This window comes from Triturus cristatus, chromosome 2_2 (assembly GCF_964204655.1).
Source record: "Triturus cristatus chromosome 2_2, aTriCri1.1, whole genome shotgun sequence".
Classification (NCBI taxonomy): Eukaryota; Metazoa; Chordata; class Amphibia; order Caudata; family Salamandridae; genus Triturus; species Triturus cristatus.
Window position 1 is genome coordinate 1,052,965,451 of NC_140582.1, and position 23,977 is coordinate 1,052,989,427.

Consider the following 23,977-nt stretch of genomic DNA (forward strand, 5'->3'; position numbering starts at 1 on the left):
CGATAAAGGGAGCACGTATCCAGCACTGAGTGGAGAAATAGTCAGGAAGGAGACTGCCCCAGCCCTTCTTGCTGTGCAGGGAAAAAGAGAGTTTCACTCCAAAACCAAGAATTCAGAGGCTAAAGCGTGGGTAGAATTCTCAGACAATTCCCCAGAGCCAGCAATGAGCCGTGTAGACAGGAATGATAATATTGTACTTTCAGAAATGCAAAACAGGGACAAGAAAAATGTGTGCTTTTTGAAAATGTTCTTTGCAAGAAGAGTGATACTTGTTTCTTTTTCAAGTCCTCATACTGCGACGCGTTGGTGTGCTTGGTGCCTGAGTCCCCGTATGAGTGGGACCCTCCCTCTCCTGCCCATCCCCCCCCCAAGCCTGGAGTGATCACCGGACGGTGGAAGCTGACATCCTGTAGCTGAACGGACCGGATAGGGTTCTGCTTTGCCAGACCGATGAACTGATTTGATGGAGCTGAAGCAACATGCGAGAAGGATGTGTGTCTTTCACACAGAAGGACTGTTTGTTTTCACAAGAAGGAGTACAACAGAGACGTTGTGCTGCAGATATTTTCTGAGCTAAAGACTGGAAAAAAAATTGTTGCTGTTGCCTTTATTTTTTAGCGCACAATATATAAGTTTGGCTGCTTCAGCAGTAGAAGTTCCAGTATTAACCATTAGAGACATTAGGAGCATTATTGACTTCAAAAGCTTGATTAATTTATTTTGTGTATCCATCAAACATGTATTCAGATATGCATGAGCTATTTCTGTGCTTTCAGTTCAGCACATAAGTTGCTGATTCAACATGAATTTAGGAAATTTAGTTCTTTACTCACAGTTGTGTTTTTCAGGTATAAAATTCAGTCTTTCAGTCAGAGTTGTATTTCTTCAGTTCTGAAATTAAGTTTTTCAATCATGGCTATGTTTTCAGTTACAACTTGCTTTACAGTAATGATTATCATATGCCTTTTTGATTTCATAGTTTTATATTTGTGTCTTTCAGTTACGAAATGAGGCTTTTCACTTTCAGTTGTATTTCCAATTAAGAAATGTAGTTTTTCTAATTAAGAAATGCAGTTTTTGTGCTTTCAGTTAAGAATTACAATTTTTCATTAGTAGTGGTGTCTTTAGTTGAGAGATTTCGTTTTTGATATATGTGAATGATGATAGTCGAGGGTCATGGGGTGGAATGTAATAAAAGAGGCGCTCTTGTAATTTGGCACCCTATGATGACCCCCGACTACCATCATTTTAACTGATTTTAGTACGTTATTTTACCCTAGCCTTAATGTAGGATGGTCCTACATATGCCTGCTTCCCTTCTGTTCTGTAATCTTACTGTCTTTTAGTGAGAGCTGTCATGGAGTAGAACAGTACATTTATATTATAAGTGTTTACTATTGGCTTTGACATGGCTTCATGTCATCTTCCTTTCTGACTTTGCCTTGCTTCTGCGTGCACGAAATTATGAGGTCTTACTATTGGCTTTGACATGGCCTCATGTCTGACTTTGCCTTGCTCCTGCCTACACAGCAGTGCTTGCGATTAATATTTAAGGTCTTTCTGCTCCTCACTTGTTTTTCTCACTTCACCGACCAGAGTGAACTGGATATTATCTGTGGAATGTACAAATTCTGTCTCAGAGTCAAAATACAGAGGCTTGGCCCGCTGCTGTCTTGGCCTTGACACAGACTAGTACAGCCTGCTTGCTTTCCAATGAGAAAGGGGCAGGGTTTTCTAGAAACTTCACCTCATGTTGAATAATGATATTTAAGCTGGAAGCTTTCGCAAGCCAAGTGGAAGTTCACCACAGAGTAGACGTACTGCTGTGGGGTTGGCGGAACTTGGGTCCTGGCTGACACTCCTACCTGGTCTGTGAGAAGCCTTCCCCAGCTAAAGAACAGGCAAGGATGTTGCAGAATCAGTCGGTGAGGTGTTCCTGACCACTCTCTCACGCTCTCTCTCTTGTATATATTTTCTACTCTCTGCTACCTGTACATATTGCATTTCATTCTAGTTGTTTATTGTAGGTATTTGGCATTTTACAATCTGCATTTACTGATATATTTGGCTTACCTGTTTTGAGCATTGCATTAATCAATAGTTTTCTTTGAATCTGCATTTATTGATATATTTGGCCTACCGTTTTGAACATTGCATTAATAAACTTATGTGTGTTATATTCCATACATTTGGAATTGTTTATTTACCTCGCCTTAAGTGAGTGTTGTGTCTTACCTCTGTCTTAAGGGAGTGTTGGGGTTTTGGGTGTGGCTTGATGGTGTGCAGCCACATTCATTACAGGGCTTTATATCATATGGCACATATAACACAGTGGACCAGGTATCTGTCACTTTTATGAGGGAGTAACTAGTCTGCTGAACTCTAAATGAGGCCCTAATACTGGCAAACTGTAAATGAATAAGCGAGTAAAACTGAATTTACACGTGCAAAAATGGAACGATTTACCTTTTTAAGAGTTTGCTCATGGTATTGCATTTTTTTACAGGGAAGTTAAAGGAAGTAGTTAGCATATCACCAAGATCGTTATTTGTTTCATCCAAAGATTGTACATTTTTAGCAGCAGGTAAGAATTTATATTATCGTGCTTTCTAAATCAGTTAAATGCAAGTGACCTATTATATATTGTGTCCAATTCTGCTTCATATCGTTCACCTTGACCTACTCCTCCTTTCACCAAGTATCAAAGTTGCTATCGGGTTGAAAGGAGGGGTACTGGGCCCAGCAACACACAATTACTTATCTTGTCGTCAATTTGCTTACTGAAGAATTAATTGGCATGGACTATTGTGGCAACATTTTGAGGGTAGGGCCGTTTCGTATCAATACATGGATTTACCTGTCAATCTCCACTGACTAACATATGTCCTCCAATTATTTATAGACGGATGAATGGAGAATTTCTAAACAAGTGGTGCATGTTAAGCTCCAGTTACTGCAGATTGACCGAAGACTTTGAATTCAAATAGATTAAACTCATAGCCTAATAAAAATCGACCCTTAGGAGGTCAGCATTTATAGTTCAATGAATTTAGGAGCCATTGTTGTTATGCATTATTTCTGCAGTACTGCAAGAAAAGAAGGGATTACCTTGTCTACCACTCTTCTGCAAAAACGCACCCAAAAGATGTGGTAGCAAGGGTGATCTGTAGAGTGCAAATATTGCAAGCCTGTGACTGCAGATCAAAAACATATGCCATGTAACACATTCAGTGGGGGTTGAGTCCTTTGAACAGATACAGAGAGCAGTCGGTCTGTAGACACAGCTTTTTCAGGCTACCTACCACCATCTTACCTTTCAACTTGCATCCAAGATTTTTTTCTGACAAACATCTTTGTGTTTATACATGCACAGTACTCTGCAGAGTGTTCTTATCCAGTAGTCATGAGAAAGACAGAGATGTGACAGGGGCTGAGGTACTTATTCATTAGGAAAAGCCTTAAAGTGTTTTCAAAACCTGTGATGAGGGTTGGTGACCTAGGGGGAAGCTTGAAGTTGGTAATATGCTAAAGTATTGCCTTTGTTGATTGATCGGTGTGCCAGAGCTGGTTATATTAAGCAATTCAAAAAGCAGGTGGGCTCTGTTCATTTAATGATTAACCACCGAGTTTCTCTTGATTATAATAGCTGACCAAGCAAATTCAATATGGCACAAGATAATTTCTGTTTTCATTCTGATTACATTTCACTTACCACCTTGTAGAAATTTAAGAGATTTAGGGAACAAGGTTTTGACATCTGACAATAAAACATCAGCAGTGATTGGCAAAGCCGATAGGTCTAACTGTTCTGAAAGTTAAAGTGATTCCTCATTGATTGACACTTCTGTACGAGATAAGTCAGTGGTTAGATGGATAAGAGAATATGTGGATCTATGAATAATTAAGTTACTGAATGCATGGATAAGTATAGGGCGAGTGAGTTCAAAGATAGATAAATGGTGAGTGCATGAATGGACTAATGAACATGAGTGCATGGGCGAATGGATACAGGTTATGACAATCTTTACTGGCTGAAGCCTCAGATAGCAGTAGTGACAGTATTACAAAAATACAAAAAATATCAATATTTTCCAGTGCAAACATTGCACCATGGCTGACTAACGTTGTGCCACGAATGCCCTCAATATATGTAAAATAAACACTAGCATTATACCCATGGAAGATTGCAGCTCTCCCCAACTGCATCCTTGTAATGGACTCTGAAGTAAACGCGCACATTAAATCATGAGCACTCCAGTGGTGCTGGAACAATTTTCAGAGTGGGGGTGGTACCATTAATGTTACATCACTGAAGACATAGGAAGGGTGAGAAATCGAAGCGTCCTACGAAGAACAAATGTAGCAAATGCATTCAGCAGGAGAGTGGTAAGGGTATAGTATATAGCTGTGATGCTTTTTGGAGAACGCTGTTGCAAACATATTACTAAAGCATGGTATGGTAGCGCAGTATCATTTAAGATAGCACATTTGCCATTGAAATGGCCACTAAATTTGTAGATGTACAGCTGTACGGATCAAAAGCACACAAATTATAATGCGTGCAAATCAAATTTCTAAAAATATGTATATCTTGATTTGTTTTGATTCTATACAAATCTTTATTTCCCTCGCACTTCAGAATTGCCAAAAAGGTGCTTTATTTGTGATGCATCCTGAATTAATTGTACAGTTAATTTACATGTAATTACATTTTATTGTGATATTGTGTTTCAGCAACAAATGACACCCTACAGCATTTCCTGTCACACTCCCTGTACCCCTGAAGGATTGCCACATAGTTTACTTTACAAAATCATCTCACTTTGCAGCCAGCGAACGTAATCACCAATCTCCATGTTAAAAGAATAAACAGATCCTGTCTGACTTTTGACTTTCTTTGAAGTACAGCAAATGTTACTAGATAAAACCAGAACTTAAAGAGGCATCTTTATTGCTCATTCACCTTCTGAACTCGCACCCCAAGCAGCCCTACTTCCAACGCCTACAGAGAACTCTGTAGCTCTATTTTCTGTACAGTGCCCTGCTAGTTCTCTGCATTTGAAGTTCTAGAACGCACAACTCACCTCCGCCCAAGCCGAACGGAGGAACCAAACGCAGCCCTGGCAAGAATGTTCAAATCATCCCAGCCCCCTTTGTCTCCTCGCATAATCTCTCTCATTCCAACCATCCATTCTCTCTTTCTGGCCCTCTCTCTTATCACTTTCTCTCTGCCTCTTTGCCTCTCTGTCTGTCTTGCTGGAAGCATCTCTTTACCTGCCGCAGTTAATCGTGGTGAACTGGGGAAAGTGAGAAAGGCAGCAGGAGAGGCCTTAGTCTTTCAAAACTGACGTCCAAGGGCTCCAGCCATCCGGGGAAATGTCCGGTGGAATGGTTGGGCATCTGGGCTTGCCTCTATTACAAGACTCATTTTTATGGTTGTCCACTGTTTAGCTTCTGATTGACAGTACATTGGGAGACAGATGTATGGGTGAGTGCTATGCTGGAAATAATCTGAGCATTCGTCCTTACCTGGAACCCATTGTGTTCTTTATTCACGCTCAACACTCAAACCTACGTCAAGAGGACAGTTGAAACAAATGTGTACTGCCCTCCGGCTTCCAAAAAGCACATGTTGTTTTATTAACTATTTAATACATTATTAGATAGCAATTTACATTTATCACAAAATTTCATCTACAAATAGAATGACATTGCATGTTTTATTATTTGTATAATTCATCAGTAAGTCTTCCTCAAGGTGATGGGGAAATCCCACTGTGCTTCGATCTTCAGTAGCAGTCACACTGGTCATTGCTACATTTCAGGTGGCACCCCTTTCCACATTGGTGGTGTTAGAAATTGGATTGTTGGTTGACTAGGGTGACTAGGCAACAGCCACAATCCCTTGCAGAGTGAACCACAAATAGTCACTAAATTAACCTGGGCTTAACCCTGGGTAGCTTGGCACAAAAAGCAGTCAGGTGTAACTTAGAGGCAATGTGTAAAGTATTTATGCAGCCCATAAACAGTAATTAAGTGAACACACAACACAAAAAAATCCCAAACCAATGTAGAAAATTTTAGTATAATTTAATAAATTGGTTGACACCAAAATGACAAAAATTCAATCTTTAGAACTAGCGGTAGACCGGGTGAAAAATATGGCTGACTTTGATGGAGCGCGGTTCGGATGCAATTAGTGTATTCGGCCCGGGTCAGCGCTTATCTTCAGACTTAAAGAAATTCTGAGAAAAGTGTCTGAGAAGGTAAAGTTCAGCTGGGCAAAGATGTGGAAGGTGGCCGGGAAGGCAGTGTTGTCATCGGATAGCCTTTGGTCGGTGCCGCTTTAAAGATTTCTGTGTTTTGACTTAGTCTCTGAAATGGAAGTCAAAAATCTCAAGCAGGATGAGGCAGAGCCGAAGACAGTTCCACGAGACCGGATATCACTTTGGCGAAGGACTGCTAAAAAGGATTCGCTGCTGCCGAGAAGAACTTAGCAAGAGAAGGCGCAAAGTCAATCCAATCGGCGATGTACCTAGGACAGACAGGCGAGCAGGTTGGTCCTGGCCTCTTCCTGGTTCTCAGAGCAGGATATGGCCAAAATGTCTTTAAGTCCTCAGTTTTGGAACTTAGCCATCTGGGCACCTTTAACATCACAGCCAAAAGTCCAGGACTGGTGGGACACCTCTTGGGGGTTTAGGACTCACTCAGGATGGGTCCAGGTACGGTTTCAAGTTGGGTAGAGCCTTCTATGCCCCTGTGACTCTGAATAGGAGGCAAGCCAACTAGCCCTTGAAGTCACTTCTGGTCGTCTTGGTTCAGGTGATGATGTGGGGCTCAACAGCAGGGCTGGCCTCCAGGGGTTCAAGGCAGGCTCCAGGCAGCAAAGTAGTTCTTCCATGCACAGCATCTGTCTGACAGCGTGCACAGAAGGTCACAGGAGCAGACTGTAGGAAGGTGGATATCTGACTATGGTTACCCCCAACTTTTTGCCTAGTGTCTAGCTGGTTTTTCGACTTAGTTGGCCTGAGATCCTGCCATTTAGGGTCTCAGGCTGTCTGCTCTCTCTCTAAAATGGACTCCATGTACCCTAGGTACATTCCCAATTGGTAAGGATCACCTTATTGGACCCTGTACAGTGTACCCTAGGTACCCAGGGCATAGGTGTACCCTAGGCCTCCCAGGGGCTGCAGCATGTATTATGCCACCCCTGGTCTGGCCTTCCAATCAGACACAACTGGCTGATCACTCAGCTGGGGCAAGGTCGTGTAATCACCCCTTGCTTAGATATAGTATACCTATATCTACCCTTAAAATCAGCCACTCCTATGGCAGGCCTTAACAATCCTGGAGGCAGAGTGCTTGGTAACATGTGAGATGGTGCTCTAGCATGAGCTGAGCCTGTCTGCAGCTTTCGGAACCATGTCCTTATAGCTGTTCTATGATATAGCCTACCATATACTCTTAAAGTGCCTTATAATCTTAAACGGTTATGGTAACTATGGTTTGGCTTTATCAAAACATGTCGTGTAAGGTGTCTAACACTTTGGAATAATACCCCCATACCATTTCTGGTGATGAGGATATTATTCCCCCCTTCTAGAGGGAGAGACATGTTAAAATCCTACTTTGCTGTTTAACTCTAACCAAAGCCTCAGCATCACAAAATGGATGCTGCTGCCACAGACACGAGTCTGACCTCCTGCTGCTGGGAGTGATCCCGGCAAGGGAGGCTTGGACAATAGGTTTCCTGCTTGGGGAGCTAGCACCTCCCCAGACATACTTTAGTGTAGTGGGGCAGGGAGGGCTGAAAGGAATGAGACATGCCTGGGGCACACAAGGTGTCCCATGCATAGTCCAGTTCAAACCGGTGCTGGGGCACTCCAGCCCCAGCCCTGGTGCGAAACTGGACAAAGGGAAGGGGGTGTAACCACCCCCCTCCCAGGTCCCACCCATAAGGCGTGACCTAGCAGGCAACCCAGCCCCCCAGATTAGTATAAGAGTGGTAGCTGGGCCCCAGGAGATTCGATGAACCTGCAACTTGAACAGAAACCCTGGACCTTCGACATTCGACGAAAGAAGAAGACTGAAGAATCTCCCTTGTGGCCAAGGAGTGGCTACCCTGTGCAAACAGGCACCATCAAGAGACTACCCTTTGCTTTGCTGAAGTTCTACGAGGGACCGACTGCAGAGCCCGACCAGAGCCTTGACTTCCAGACTTCTCCGACCCTGATCCACATCCACAGCCGAGCTGAGATCCGTGGAGGCGACGAGAGACGTGGGACCGGCTTCCTGGGAAAAGTGGCTTGAATCTTCCAGCGCAGCTTCTGAGGCACCCTCGAAGTTGTGCACCGGGGATTGAGGAGCCCCAACCCCAAGCACCATCTGCACCGAAGATCAGTCCCCCACACTCCACGAGTCCTGCGTGGGGCCCTTCTGCATTTTCCTGCTTGCCGCGTCTGTCCGGTTGCTTGCCCATTGGCTAGCGGCCTTTGTGACGACACACCTTGAAATCTTCACCGCTGGTTTGGCTCCTCCAGACTGGCTCCCGCTTCTTTGTAAAAGAGAAGCACCCCAGACCTTCCTGGTCTGCACCAGAAGCAAGTCCTCCGTTCTTCGTGGGTTCCGCTTGCCAAGGCTTGGTGAGTCCTAGTTCGACTTCGACTTCGACGCCGCCGACAGCAAGAGCCTTCGTGGGACAGCTCGCCTCCTGGTCCTGGTCGTCCTCAACGCCTCCTGGTACCCGTGGCTGCAGCGCCAAGCTTCACCTTTCACCTGCAATCTTCACAACATTGCCTGGTTCCTTCTTGGTTCCACGTGGTCACTGGCTAGTGACCTTGACTCTGTCCCTTCTGCTTGCAGGTATCCTCTCTTCTTGATCCCAGCCTTGGGATCCACCGGACACTCTTCACTGACTGCCTGTCAGCAACTTTCCTTCAGGCATCCATAGAAGTCCACGACGAAACCCGACGCAAGTTCACACCTATGCACCCGCAGCCCGTGGACTAGGTAACTTGGGTACTTCGGTGCTCACAAGGGTAGTGACTATCCTAGGGTCTAGTTTCCGAGTCACGACTCTCTAGCTGCTTCAGAAGTGTCCTTAAACTGTTAATTTCTAACTGCTAGTAATTCTATCGACTTTTACGCATTACGCGTGAGTGTTTCCACTCTGCACCTGAATCCCATGGGCCTCCCACTTCCTAACTGTTGCTAGTGTAGTGTAGCCCCAGCGATTCCCTAGGCCTAGGCCTATTCTATTTCCGTGACAGTGGTCCTTATACCACTTCTTTAGTATATGGTTTGTGTGGCCCCTAGGGCCTAACTGTATTACTTACCTGTGTGACTTAATGTATGCTTAAATAAGACTGTGTTGTACTTCCCTCTAATCTCATAAAGAGTGCTGAGGGTTTGACTAGAATAAATACACTTTATGTTATATATATATCTGTTGTGGTGTCCTTTCATTTGGTATTCAAGGGATTATATATGGTATCACAGCTGGCTTCACATGCCATTCAGAGTTTAGCCTAAGACTGCTCTTGTCCATGCTACCACTAGGATAGCTGGTCTATAAGGTTGACTTTACAACCAATCACCATAAGGGTTGTTTGGACTGATATAAGGTGTACACTAGAACTAGTGACATCATACATCAGGCCAACTTCTCACATTGATGAGCAGCGGTTGGGATCTGAGCTTGCTGTTGTAATACCATTGTAATCTTGAGATACTAAATTGAAAGATCACACAGATATTGTTTAGGTACATATAACATAGATTATAATACTTAAGTCCTACTGGACTTAGTGGTTGTAGGTTGAAGGGAGTAACACACCCTGACTACAACTACTAGAGAGGTTTAGTAGAAACAACTAGTGTAGGTAGGTGCACACACCACACCCTCACTAGAATCATGTCCCTGAATGGAGATCACACTGATACTCCCTCAGGAGAGGAGAATCCTACACAGATTCCCTCTAGATATGATGCATTCACTTTCCAGGAGATGAGACAACTGTGTACCTCCAGGAGATTAAAACAGGGTTCCAACCCTACCCTTAGACAGCTAGTGGAGCTTCTGGAGGCCTATGATGCTGAAAGAGCTGCCAAGTATGGTGCCATAGCTGTAGATAAGGGCCTCCCCTCCACAGAAGAGACCCCTGACTTAACTGATACAGATGAGTTAGAAGAGACCTCAGAGGAAGAGGGAGGTAGCCAGACCCCAGTCAGAAGACTTAGTCAGGCTAACTTAAGCTTGCATGGGAGCTTGCATGAGAGCGTCCCTTACAGGCCCCCAAGTAATCTTAAAAAGAGAGATAGGAGGGGTAGATCTCCCTCAGGGGACTCTCTCCACTCCTATCACTCAAGAAGCTCCAATGCTTCATCCCACAGGGGGATGACTTCCCCCCAAAGGAGAGAGCATGAGGCCAGAATGAAGGAAGCCAAACTGAGGATTGAAAGGGAAGAACTTGCCCTTCCCAAAGAGAAGCTTGCTCTGGCCAGAGAGCAAAAAGTGTGTGGGTCAGAACCCACTGGTGGCAGCAACATTCCTAGAGATAGGGATAGGTCTTATGACCATAGAAACCTAAGCAAGATAGTCCCCCCATATCAGAATGGGGATGACATCCACAAGTGGATGACTGCTTTGGAGAGGGCCTGCAAAGTACAGCAGGTACCCCAGAGTCAGTGGGCAGCTATCTTGTGGCTCTCCTTTTCTGACAAAGGTAGAGACAAGCTCCTCACAGTTAGTGATGAGGATGCTAACAATTACAAAGTCCTGAAGAGTGCTCTGATAGATGGGTTTGGCTTAACCACTGAGCAATATAGGTTGTTGTTCAGAGACACCCAGAAGACACAGACACAGGACTGGTCTGATTTTGTGGATTGTGCCACTAAGGCTTTGGAAGGATGGTTAACTGGCAGCAAGGTGCAGGACTATACAGGATTGTACAACTTGATTATGTGGGAGCAGATCCTTAGTAATTGTCAGAACCAGCTTCTCCATCAACACCTGGTAGACTCAGATTTGACCTCTCCCCAAGAATTGGGAAAGAGGGCAGATAAATGGGTCAGGACCAGGATTAGGCCTAAAAATCAGGGTGGTGACCAAAAGAAAGATACCACCAAGCCTCAAGAGAAGGGTGGGGATAAAGCAAAAGAGAAATCTTCCTCAGGGCCCCAAAACTCCACAGAGGGTGGTGGGTCCCAAGCTCCCTCCTCTACCACAGTTAAAAAGCCTTACTGCCATGAGTGTAAAACTCCTGGGCATTGGAAAACTGACAGCAGTTGCCCAAAGGCTAAAAACAAAACTGTTCCTCCAACTACTCCTGTCACACCACCTATTACTGTCAGCAGTAATCCCCCAGGTGGTGGGAGTGCCCCCAAAAATGTGGTTGTGTTTTCTTGGGGAACACAGGGGGACCCTGGCTTAGCCAATTCCCCTACAGCAGCTACTCTTGTCTGTGATGGTGGCATGGGGTTTGCCAACTTCACTGCCTGTCCCAACACTTTGGGTAGGTACAGACAGGAGCCCTACATCAATGGTAGAAAAGCTGAGGCCTACAGAGACACTGGAGCTAGCATCACTATGGTGGCCCATAGGCTAGTTCCCTCTGAGCAGCTTTTGCCTGGTTTCTCATACCAGGTAACTAACATTGATGGCAAACAGAACAGTCATCCCATGGCAGAGGTATGTCTCAGCTGGGGAGGTGTCACTGGCCCTAAAAGGGTGGCAGTGTCTCCAACCTTGCCTGTGGACTGCTTACTGGGGAATGACTTAGAACTCTCAGCTTGGGCTGGAGTTGAACAAGACACCCATTCTAAAATGGTAGGCCTTTCACAAAAGAGTAGTGGGGTTGTGCCAGCCACAACCCCTGTCCAAGTAGATTTCCTCCCTGAAAAGGTTGGAAGGGCAGTGGTAGCCACAGCCCAGGCAAAGACAGACTTCCCTGTAGAGATTGGCAGAGCTGTGACAGTCACAGCTCAAACCCAAACTGAGTGCCTCCCTGAAAAGGTTGGCAGGACTGTAATGGTCTCAGTCCATACTCAGACTGACATAGGTGTAGTGAAGCCTGAAACTATGGATCACTCCACACAAACAGAGAGTAGTGGGGAGGAAGAAAAGTCTCCCTCTCCCCAGACATTAGGAAAAGGTCAGCCTCCTCAGGGATCTGACCTCATCCCTTGTGAAGGAACTGCCCCAGAGGTAGCCAGGCCTGGCCTGGCAGAGCCTCTGATGTCAGTGGCCCCTTCCAAGGTGGGACCCGGTCTGGTGCAGGTAGCCTGCCTCTCTCTACCCTGCCTCAGTCAGCCCAGGGCTGCAGAGGTCAGGGAGGCCAGTGGACCCCAAGAGGGCCCCTGTCCACAAACCCCCCCCCCATCAAAAGAATGAGGATTGCCTGGCTAGTAGCCCTAGCCAGGTGATGGTTAAAAACATTCCTGAGGGATCCCCTTTACAGGTAGTTAGGGACCTCCCCCAGAGGGATTCTGTTGGGCACAGGCAAACATGGGACCTTAGGGCCCCAAACCTGACCTGTCCCTCCAGTAAGCCCACAAAAGGGACCCAGCCTCCAGCTTTAGGTAGCCAGAGGCTGACCCTGAGAGCACAGTGCAACTCAGTGAAAGAAAGAAAGGCATCCATGGTGGAGGATGATTGGAGGAAGCTGAGGCCTCACTTTGAGGACACTCACTTCAGTACTCCATCTCAACACCAGCCTTTTACTTTGCAAAGACACACCAAAGGTAGAGATTCCCTATGGTGGAGACCCTATGATACCTTTAGGGTGAGGGATTGCTTAGTGGACCATGAGACAGGGGGTAACCATGCCAGTTCTGGTTCTTCCTTATATGGCCACTTAGGCAATAGAGGCTTACCTTGTCAAGGCCAGCCTTATCTCCTTTTGTTTGGGGGGGGGGGTTGTGTAGGAAGGTGGATATCTGACTATGGTTACCCCCAACTTTTTGCTTAGTGTCTAGCTGGTTTTTTGACTTAGTTGGCCTGAGATCCTGCCATTTAGGGTCTCAGGCTGTCTGCTCTCTCTCTAAAATGGACTCCATGTACCCTAGGTACATTCCCAATTGGTAAGGATCACCTTATTGGACCCTGTACAGTGTACCCTAGGTACCCAGGGCATAGGTGTACCCTAGGCCTCCCAGGGGCTGCAGCATGTATTATGCCACCCCTGGTCTGGCCTTCCAATCAGACACAACTGGCTGATCACTCAGCTGGGGCAAGGTCGTGTAATCACCCCTTGCTTAGATATAGTATACCTATATCTACCCTTACAATAGACACATGTGTACCTATCAGCCACTCCTATGGCAGGCCTTAACAATCCTGGAGGCAGAGTGCTTGGTAACATGTGAGATGGTGCTCTAGCATGAGCTGAGCCTGTCTGCAGCTTTCAGAACCATGTCCTAATAGCTGTTCTATGATATAGCCTACCATATACTCTTAAAGTGCCTTATAATCTTAAACGGTTATGGTAACTATGGTTTGGCTTTATCAAAACATGTCGTCTAAGGTGTCTAACACTTTGTAATAATACCCCCATACCATTTCTGGTGATGAGGATATTATCCCCCCCCCTTCGAGAGGGAGAGACATGTTAAAATCCTACTTTGCTGTTTAATTCTAACCAAAGCCTCAGCATCACAAAATGGATGCTGCTGCCACAGACACGAGTCTGACCTCCTGCTGCTGGGAGTGATCCCGGCAAGGGAGGCTTGGACAATAGGTTTCCTGCTTGGGGAGGTGCTAGCACCTCCCCAGACAGACTTTAGTGTATTGGGGCAGGGAGGGCTGAAAGGAATGAGACATGCCTGGGGCACACAAGGTGTCCCATGCATAGTCCAGTTCAAACCGGTGCTGGGGCACTCCAGCCCCAGCCCTGGCGCGAAACTGGACAAAGGGAAGGGGGTGTAACCACCCCCCTCCCAGGTCCCACCCATAAGGCGTGACCTAGCAGGCAACCCAGCCCCCCAGATTAGTATAAGAGTGGTAGCTGGGCCCCAGGAGATTAGATTATCCTGAACCTGCAACTTGAACAGAAACCCTGGACCTTCGACATTCGACGAAAGAAGAAGACTGAAGAATCTCCCTTGTGGCCAAGGAGTGGCTACCCTGTGCAAACAGGCACCATCAAGAGACTACCCTTTGCTTTGCTGAAGTTCTACGAGGGACCGGCTGCAGAGCCCGACCAGAGCCTTGACTTCCAGACTTCTCCGACCCTGATCCACATCCACAGCCGAGCTGAGATCCGTGGAGGCGATGAGAGACGTGGGACCGGCTACCAGGGGAAAGTGGCTAGTATCTTCCAGCGCAGCTTCTGAGGCACCCTCGAAGTTGTGCACCGGGGATTGAGAAGCCCCAACCCCAAGCACCATCTGCACCGAAGATCAGCCCCGCACACTCCACGAGTCCTGCGTGGGGCCCTTCTGCATTTCCTGCTTGCCGCGTCTGTCCGGTTGCTTGCCCGTTGGCTAGCGGCCTTTGTGACGACACACCTTGAAATCTTCGCCGCTGGTTTGGCTCCTCCAGACTGGCTCCCGCTTCTTTGTAAAAGAGAAGCACCCCAGACCTTCCTGGTCTGCACCAGAAGCAAGTCCTCCGTTCTTCGTGGGTTCCGCTTGCCAAGGCTTGGTGAGTCCTAGTTCGACTTCGACGACGCCGACAGCAAGAGCCTTCGTGGGACAGCTCGCCTCCTGGTCCTGGTCGTCCTCGACGCCTCCTGGTACCCGTGGCTGCAGCGACAAGCTTCACCTTTCACCTGCAATCTTCACGACATCGCCTGGTTCCTTCCTGGTTCCACGTGGTCACTGGCTAGTGACCTTGACTCTGTCCCTTCTGCTTGCAGGTATCCTCTCTTCTTGATCCCAGCCTTGGGATCCACCGGACACTCTTCACTGACTGCCTGTCAGCAACTTTCCTTCAGGCATCCATAGAAGTCCACGACGAAACCTGACGCAAGTTCACACCTATGCACCCGCAGCCCGTGGGCTAGGTAACTTGGGTACTTCGGTGCTCACAAGGGTAGTGACTATCATAGGGTCTAGTTTCCGAGTCTCGACTCTCTAGCTGCTTCAGAAGTGTCCTTAAACTGTTAATTTCTAACTGCTAGTAATTCTATCGACTTTTACGCATTACGCGTGAGTGTTTCCACTCTGCACCTGAATCCCGTGGGCCTCCCACTTCCTAACTGTTGCTAGTGTAGTGTAGCCCCAGCGATTCCCTAGGCCTAGGCCTATTCTATTTCCGTGACAGTGGTCCTTATACCACTTCTTTAGTATATGGTTTGTGTGGCCCCTAGGGCCTAACTGTATTACTTACCTGTGTGACTTAATGTATGCTTAAATAAGACTGTGTTGTACTTCCCTCTAATCTCATAAAGAGTGCTGAGGGTTTGACTAGAATAAATACACTTTATGTTATATATATATCTGTTGTGGTGTCCTTTCATTTGGTATTCAAGGGATTATATATGGTATCACAGCTGGCTTCACATGCCATTCAGAGTTTAGCCTAAGACTGCTCTTGTCCATGCTACCACTAGGATAGCTGGTCTATAAGGTTGACTTTACAACCAATCACCATAAGGGTTGTTTGGACTGATATAAGGTGTACACTAGAACTAGTGACATCATACATCAGGCCAACTTCTCACACAGACAGTCCTCTGAGAGTTCTTCCGCAGTCCAGTAGTGAACTGAAGAGTGGGTCTGAAGGTCCTATTTTTATACCCTGGTGCCCTTCTTCTGGAAGGTGGAAGTAGCTTCTAGACAGTGGCTTTGAAGTGCATGGAATTTCCTGCCCCCCCCCCCAGGCTGACTGCAGTAATAATGTGGGGTAGTTAGGCCTTTTGCGTGAAGGCAGAGCACAGGTTATTCAGTAAGTGGGTCTGACCTCAGCTCCGCCCCAAATCCTGCTAGCAGATGGCCCATTCAGGTACACCTAACCCCTCAATTGTGTGACTGTCTGGAAGGGAATCACAAAGTCTAACTGTCAGTTACACCCAGTCATTTGACCCAGGCCACTACTCCTAAACTGAGAAAAATCCTAACTTTAAGACTTTCGGTATTCACAGAAGGCATTTAGGAGTCCTAAAGTTAGGAGTCCTAACTTTACTACTCCTAAACTGAGAACAATCCTAACTTTAAGAATTTCGGTATTCACAGAAGGCATTTAGGAGTCCTAAAGTTAGGACTCCGAACTTCTGTGAATATCGAAATGAGTAAGTGCCTTCTGTGAATACCAAAATGGTAGTAAGTTTAGGATTTTGTCTTAAGTTAGTTCTGTGAATCGGGCCCTACGTGATTATTCTGTACCTACTTGGCCAACATAGGCTGGTTGTTTGTTTGTAATGTTCTCCCTACTTCTCCTCACACTTCAGTACCTCTGACGCTCACATGGCATTCATGTATTTAAAAAAATACTGACAAATATGTGAATAACAAGGAATTATACACATAAATAATAATAGTACTCTCCGAAACCATCCTGTGTGAATCTTTTTTTTTTTTTTTTTTAAACCTTCTCTATTGAACTTTTCTCAATCAAGAACAGACAATTAGACTTCAATAGCTGTTAAGGAGACAGGGTTGAGGAAAATGGGAATGCAAAGCAAGAGACACAACGGGATACAGAAATGCAATTCAACATGTACATAGATTAGCAGTGTGGACTGTTATACAACACTAAGGAGTTATAAAAATGCAAGCACCAATCAGGACATCATGCTTTTGCCATTGCAGCATACAAGAGAATGAGGACGCCAGGGGATCAACAGTGTATGAATAAGAGAGACATTGTCCGGCAGGGGCTACAGAAGGAAAGGACAAGACAGTCCATGTGGAGTGGGCACCTAAGGAATGCATGTTAACTCTGAAGACTGGGCCCCGTCTGTGTGGGGATGTTCCAATAAATATGTCTGCAATGGGCCCCAAATGTCACAAGGTCGAGAGGAACGGGGGAGTAGTTCAGCGCACGTGCAAAGTTGGTCTTGCCAGAGGATCATGTCTGAGAGCCAATCTTTAAATTTGGGTGCCCGACCTCGACCCTAACGACAGGCCACGCGCTGTTTAGCCAGAGCGAGGCAAAATGAAACAAATTTCCGATGCTTGGCTGGGAGCTGCTCAGTATACCCCAAGAGGGCCAGTAGTGGAGATCTCGAGAGGGGCATCGAGCCCATAGAGTCCAAGGCCGCAAGGACATCACCCCAGTAAGCATGGATAGCAGGACATTCCCAGGCTAGGTGCAGAAAGTCAGCGTGTTCCACTCTGCATCTATCACACCGGGGTGTATCTCTCACCCAAAGTTGTGTAACGTAACTGGGGTGTAGTGGCTGCGATGTAGGAATCTATAATGTATAACCCAGAGCCTGCTATTAGCCGAGATCTGTTCCGTCTGTTTACAGCAATAAAGCCATTGTTCATCAGTAAGTTCTTGGCCTAGCTCAGCCGACCATTTAGCTCGTGTTGGGCATGGAGGATATTCAGTGTCGCCACACAAACTGTGGTAGAGTTTGGACACCAAGTGTGAAGCAGTGGGGGCACGTAAGACAGCGTGCAGGGGGGCTAATGTGGCAGGTTCGGAAGGGAAAACATCGCTGCTAGCTTGAATGCCATGGCGGAGACGAGTGTATAAAAACGTTTCCATAGTGGATGGTGGTGGATCAGGGCATAGTTGCTGAAGGGCACAGAACTTGCTATTACTGTAGAGGTCTCCCCAGCAGCGGATATTATGCTTACGCACAGTAGTTTTGAAGAGTCCTTCTTGTAGCATCGATAAGCCCGGATGGTATGTGAGGGGGAGTAGAGGGGAATAGAGGATGGGTGTGCGCATTCGATCACGGATGCGGGACCAGGCCAGGAGTGTACAACCCACATGAGTCGGGCTACGGTCTCGAGTCGCGGTGGAGGAAAGAATGACTCCATCTAAAGGGATGGGGTCTGCGAGCCAATGTTCGGTGGCTAAGTGAGGTGTATACCGAGGTGGGTGGGCGTAGTGCACTTGGGCACATAGGTAATAGAGCTCGAAATTAGGAATATCAAGGCCTCCCTGGGAATAGGGCCGCATTGGCGTGTTCCATTGTATGCGTGGCTGTTTTCTGCCCCACACTAGTTGAATCAGCTCCGAACGCAGAGTGGCAAAAAAATGCCTCCTAAGGTCATAGGGAATGTTTAAAAAAAGGTATAGAAATTTGGGGAGTATCACCATTTTTATCAGGGAGATCCCATGGTTAAGGGAAGGGCAATCCATTGAGTAATGCAGCCCGTAATATGCTCCATTAACGCGTCACTGTCAGTTGTTACGCGGATCCCCAGGTATTTAGCATCATCTGTACACCACGCGAGCGGGAAGTCTGTGTCGAAGGGAACGAAATATCTGGGACTTGGACCAATTAATTTGGATTCCAGATTGTCCCCCGAATTTGACAAACTCATGCAATACTGGATTAAGATTGTGCTGCGAGTCTTTAACATAGAGGGTCACGTCATCGGCATATAGGGATATGAGTATCGGGCGAAGGAGACAGCGAAGGCCTACGTGACTATAAGGCTGTCTAAGTTTTGCAGCCAGGGGTTCCATGATGAGAGCAAATAAAAGGGGTGAGAGTGGTCACCCCTACCGCGTACCTCGAGAGAGGGAAAAGGAAGAGGACACATGTCCATTAATTAGGACTTTAGCCGTAGGTGAGGTGTACAGGAGTCGAATCCATGTTACGAAAACAACAGGAAGGCCCATGTTTTGTAGTACAGTGAATAGGTAGTCCCATTCCACTGAATAAAAAGCCTTTGAGGCATCAAGGAACGCCGCAATCAGTTGCAGCCGCGGGTCTACTGACTGCAAAATGAAAAAAAGGGTCCTGAGATTGTGGGACGTGGCCCTTCCTGGTATGAACCCAGCCTGATCTGGGAGGGCAAGCTTATCCATAAGGAGGCTGAGCCGATTCGCAATCAATTTGGCCAGGATTTTTGCATCGGTATTGATTAGGGATAGCGGTCTGTATGACTCGCAACGGTCTGCTGGTTTGCCTGGTTTCAATAATGACGTAATGAGTGCTTCCCTCATGGAGCCAGGTCAAATCAATGTCTCGTGGGCCTCTAGGAAAACCTCTTTAAGCACGGGGAGCAATTGGTTAATGTACATTTTATAAAAATCAATGGGTAGCCCATCAGAACCAGACGCCTTCCCGGAAGCCATCTGCATGATGGCTTCTCGTAGTTCATCATCTTCAAACGGAGCCATGAGGAATTCACGCTGAGAGTCCCCGAGCCACCCTAACGCTATGTCTTCGAAATAGGGAGAGAGGTCAGGGGGGGTTGTACGGCGCAAACTGTATAGGTCCGAGTAGTATTCAGTAAATACTTTAAGGATATCTAGGCTGTCTCGATATCGTTCCCCGTCATTGCCCACCACATCTAGGATATAGTTCGAGAATTGGGGTGCCTTAAGAGCACCTGCTAATGCCCGGCCCGGGCGTTCACCCTCCCCATAACGATGGGCGGTGAAGTATTTGCCCCTGAATTTTACTTCCCGCTGCGCAGTGTCTGTATAGTCTGTTAGTTTCTCGCGCAGTGCGGCGCACGCGGCACCAGAGTCGTCGGCCCACATGTCCGTCTCAAGGCATTTGATTTTGAGTTCAAGGTGCTGTAGATTCCTTCTAATGTCTCGCAGCACTCCAAAGCTCTTGGAGATACAAGTGCCCCTGACCGTAACTTTAAACGCCTCCCAAAGAAGCACCACACTATCAACCGAGCCTTTGTTCCTAGTGAAAAAGTCTTCAATCTCTTCCCCTAATTCAGCTTGGAACACTGCATCTAGCAGTGCCTCTGGTATGAGCCTCCAGCAACAAGGGGTGGCGATGGCGTTAGGGGGCATCAGCTCAAGGCACACTGGCGCGTGGTTCGAAAAGGTACGTGCCAAATGAGTAGCCGTTTTTATCCAAGGGGCCACTCCCGGGGAGCATAGCCAGTAATCAAGCCTAGACCATGTTGCATGTCCCGCTGTATAATAGGTGCCTTCCTTATCGTCGGGCTGTACATGTCGCCATGCATTTACGAGTCTGTGTTCAGTAAGCAGCCTGGCTAGAACGTCTTGTGCGTACGTGTAGTGATGTGCCTGGGGGTGGGAGCAGTCAACGGAGGGATAGAGAGAAGTGTTAAGATCCCCGCCCCAAATGACATGCGTAGAGCCAATTTTTAATATGTGTCCCCACAGAGACATGAAGTGTCCAGGGTCGTCTGATTTAGGGCCGTAGCTACAAGCAAGGGTGACAGATTGTGTGGCTAGTGTGCCCCAGAGGAGACAACTGCAGCCGCAGGGTAGCTGTACATGCCTCCCAGTATAAACGGCGTATTTTTTTAAATTAAAATGAGTGTGCCCCGAGAGTACGTGGAGTAGGACGAGAAGACCCGTACTGAGGCCCAGTGGTAGCCAAAACAGGGCGGACGCCTGGGGTTCATGTGCGTTTCCTGGAGCATGGCTATTTGAATATGGTGCCTATCTTAGTATGCCAGGACCTGCCGTCGCTTGCGAGAATCATGCAAGCCCCTGGCGTTCCATGTGATTAGTTTAATGCAGAGTGGATGCGTCTGCACTGGCGGTGTATGAGTAGTAGTGGTATAAAACGATTCTAGTGATGCCGTATGATATAGTGCAGTAGCACATGATGACTGGTATGTTGAGATGTAAGTGTCCAGCACACTTTAAAGCGAAGGGAACAGTATCCAGCCCAACATTTCCTCCCCGCATAATTAGCCTCATTACACTGTCTCCAAAGTGTAATAACATTATCCAAACCCCCCCCCCCCACCCACAACAGCACCCCAAACGTGCCGGTAAATCGTTGCTCACCCAACAGACCCAATAAACAAGTCCAAGCCCTTCTAACAAGGTCAGGCCAGTGTAGCAAAAACAGAACCAAATTACACATAACCAACAAAAGAAAGCACCAAGGGGGATCTCCCATAGGGGGGACGCCAGGGGGGCAATGGGCCCTTCCCTTAACCAGCCTCAAACTGCAGCACAGTCCCCGGGTGTCAACCCATGATGGGGAGAGGGCGGTACCAGAGGGAAGGTAGCTTGATGAGCTAGTGATGTTCTACTCGTAATACAACATTTTATACAGAAACATAGATAGCACTATAGTCAATTAGAGGAGCCATTCAGCCACTTATCTGTCCGTGATTCTGAACGGGAACGTCGATACAGTCTAGGAGTGGTGACAGGATTGGCAGCTGCCCACAGAGAATGATGTGTCAGTGAGGAGTGTCTCAGTGTACCACAACCAGGTGTCAGATAAGGCGGGAATCGCCTTGGGCAACAGCAGAGTAATTATGAACAGCAGCCACCGCTTAGTCGTTGGGCGATGATGATGGTCCGGAGTCGTGGTCATGCCGTGGAGAGCGCCTAACGTTAGCTTTCAAAAAGTCCTCGACTTGTTGCGGTTTTGGTGCAGAATACATGCTTGCCATTTTGCGTAATACGAAGCTTCGTGGGGTATACAAGAGCATATTCTATCTGGGCTTTGCGAAGTTTCTGCTTAACGGTGAGGAATTTCCGGCGTGCCTCCTGCACCGCTATTGTAAAGTCTGGATAAATGGAAAAGGTATTTCCCTCAAATTGTAGCGGCTTCAGCTCTCGGGCCGTCTGAAGTGCAACATCCCGATCTCAGTAGTTGAGGAGATGTGCGATGATAGGCCGTGGGGCCTCACCAGGAGGGTGGCGTGGACCAAGAGAACGGTGTGCACGTTCAACCAACAAGTGTGTCGAGAGGGAATCAGTTCCAAAAGTGGTTTTTAGGAGGCGTTCAACGTAGTCCTCCATGCGGCCAGTGTTCGTACTCTCAGGAATACCTAAGATGCGTACGTTGTTGCGGCGGCTTCTGGCCTCAATATCCTCGTTCTTGGCCGCAATCACCTTCAGTAGCTTGCCCATCTGTGTTATCTGTCCCTGCATCTGAGCAGTGGCATCTTCATTGTCGGATATGCGCCGCTCTGCCTCCTTCATCTGGCCGTCATGTTTGTCTACCTTTTGCACCAAAAAGTCCAAGCGATTATTCATGCTGTCCATTTTCCCAGAAAGGTCTGAGATGCTGTGTTGTACGGCCGGGAAGAGAGCCTTAACGTCATTGTCAGAGGCTTGCGTAGGTGGTTGCGCTTGGTCCATGGCAGCATGGGTGGGTTCTTTAGAGGATGATCACGTCGCCGCGTTTTTCTGCGCATCAAATGTTAGTTGTGGCTGGCGGTTATCCGGCTTTCCCATTGCACCTCGTTAGGCGCAGTGGCTCCTGCGAAGCATATGTGAGTAAGTACCTGCCCAGCGAGTAGGTCAAGCAGGGATAGAAATGTGTGGAAGAGAGGCCACCAGCAGTGGAGGTGAGTCGTAACAGAAGAGAAGGGCAACACAGCCAGACACGTCGCCGTTGCCGAGCGCTGTTCACAGCAATGAGATGTCTTCAGGCAAGAGGCGCAGTGTAGGCCCAAGTGGGGAGAGCGAAATGCAGGCAACACCTGGCAGATGAATATTAGCAGCGTCACGCCCCTGGCCAAGTCCGCACATGCTCGCACACATGTAAAGATCCGAGAGAGAGAGTAAGTTCAGGCCCATGCAAACGTGCGGATCAGAGATGTAGGCCTCTGCTCTGAAGTCGTCAGCATGTACAGAGGAACTCGAGCCAATAGCAGGGCTTTTTCCACGTGGGCTGTCAAGAGCGCAGGCAAAGCACATAGGCAGGCGGAGGGTGGCGCGGGGAGATGGACAGCCAGCTCTCAGTGTCCCTAGACGTGGTGTCCCGCTGACGTAACCCACTAATCAGTAGGGAGGCATATGCGCATCAGGGGGCCAATTGTTCCAAGCAGCGCTCACTTGCAGAGGAGGATCAGGGCAATAGTCGAGAGCGGGCCCGCCTCGAGCAGCCACAGCGTGGCCGGCAATAGCACGGTTGTAGCTTAGGGGCAGGCGGAGACAGGCGTGCAGAGACATGTCGTCAGCCCCTGGAGGTGGGAAGTGCAGCGGTCTTAGACGTGATGCCCCAAGGAAGGATTCCGCGAGTCGGCATTCAGGCAGCCGCATAGTGGGGGGTCAGTTTATAAAGCGGCACTTACTTGGGGGCCGGAGATCAGGGCCACAGCGCAGACTCCGCTGTCAGTGTGGGCCACACTCTCACTGCCGTAGCACACTCCTCCAGCCCTCAATTGGTGCCTCGGGTTGGCTTAGCATGAGGCAGCGGCTTAGCCAGGGATCAGGCACGGAGAAGTGGTGTCGGGAGCGGCGGGGCACCCAGCCCGGTAGCAGCGCGGCCCAGCGACACGTGGTAGCCGCAGGGCTCAAGTAGTCACAGAGGTCAGCCCGGCCTCCAGCAGGAGCGGCGTCCGCCGCAGCGCCCGCAACCAACAGCAGCTCCACAGATCAGGGAGGAAGAGCCGGGTCAATCAAGTGTAGTCGAGTGGATCGGCGATGGGGAGCCTCCACTCCCAGGCATCCAATTCACCCAGGGGAGAGCGGATCAATAGTGGGGGATTCACCACGTGGGCCGCTACCAGGCAGATTCGACTAAGAGACAGGCAGTGGATGGCGTGTGGAGACGTACAGCCAGGTCCCTAGAGGCGAGAGGAGTGTTGGCCCTCGCTGCGGTGACTGGATGATGGAGTGTGCTAGACAGCATGCAGGCAGTATGCAGACAACCGCGTAGCAGGGGGCCAATTTTGCAAAGTGGCACTCACTTGTAGGATGTAGATCAGGGCCACAGCATAAATGAAGCAGGTAGTGTGAGGTGGGCCCTCACCGCCTCAGCACTCCCCTCCAGCCCCCACTCGGCACTTCGTTATGTCAGCAGCAGGAGGCGCCGGCAGCGGCGCGGTCAGGAATCAAGCAGGGGTGGAAGCGACGGGGGGCCCAGACCGATCGCGGCCGCAGCGAGGCCCACCAGCACGTGTGAAGCCGCGGGGCTAGAGTAGGCTCAACGGCCGATTTGGC

General features: G+C 48.1%; 1 protein-coding gene across 1 annotated transcript in view; it reads left to right on the forward strand.

Moving 5' to 3' along the window:
- POLN (DNA polymerase nu) overlaps positions 1-23,977 on the forward strand; it is a 2,789,368-nt gene that overhangs the window by 2,206,193 nt on the left and 559,198 nt on the right. Inside the window, exon 20 of the mRNA XM_085643153.1 lies at positions 2,507-2,584. Within this exon, the coding sequence (XP_085499279.1) occupies positions 2,507-2,584 (78 nt within the window). The remainder of the gene's footprint in view (positions 1-2,506; positions 2,585-23,977) is intronic.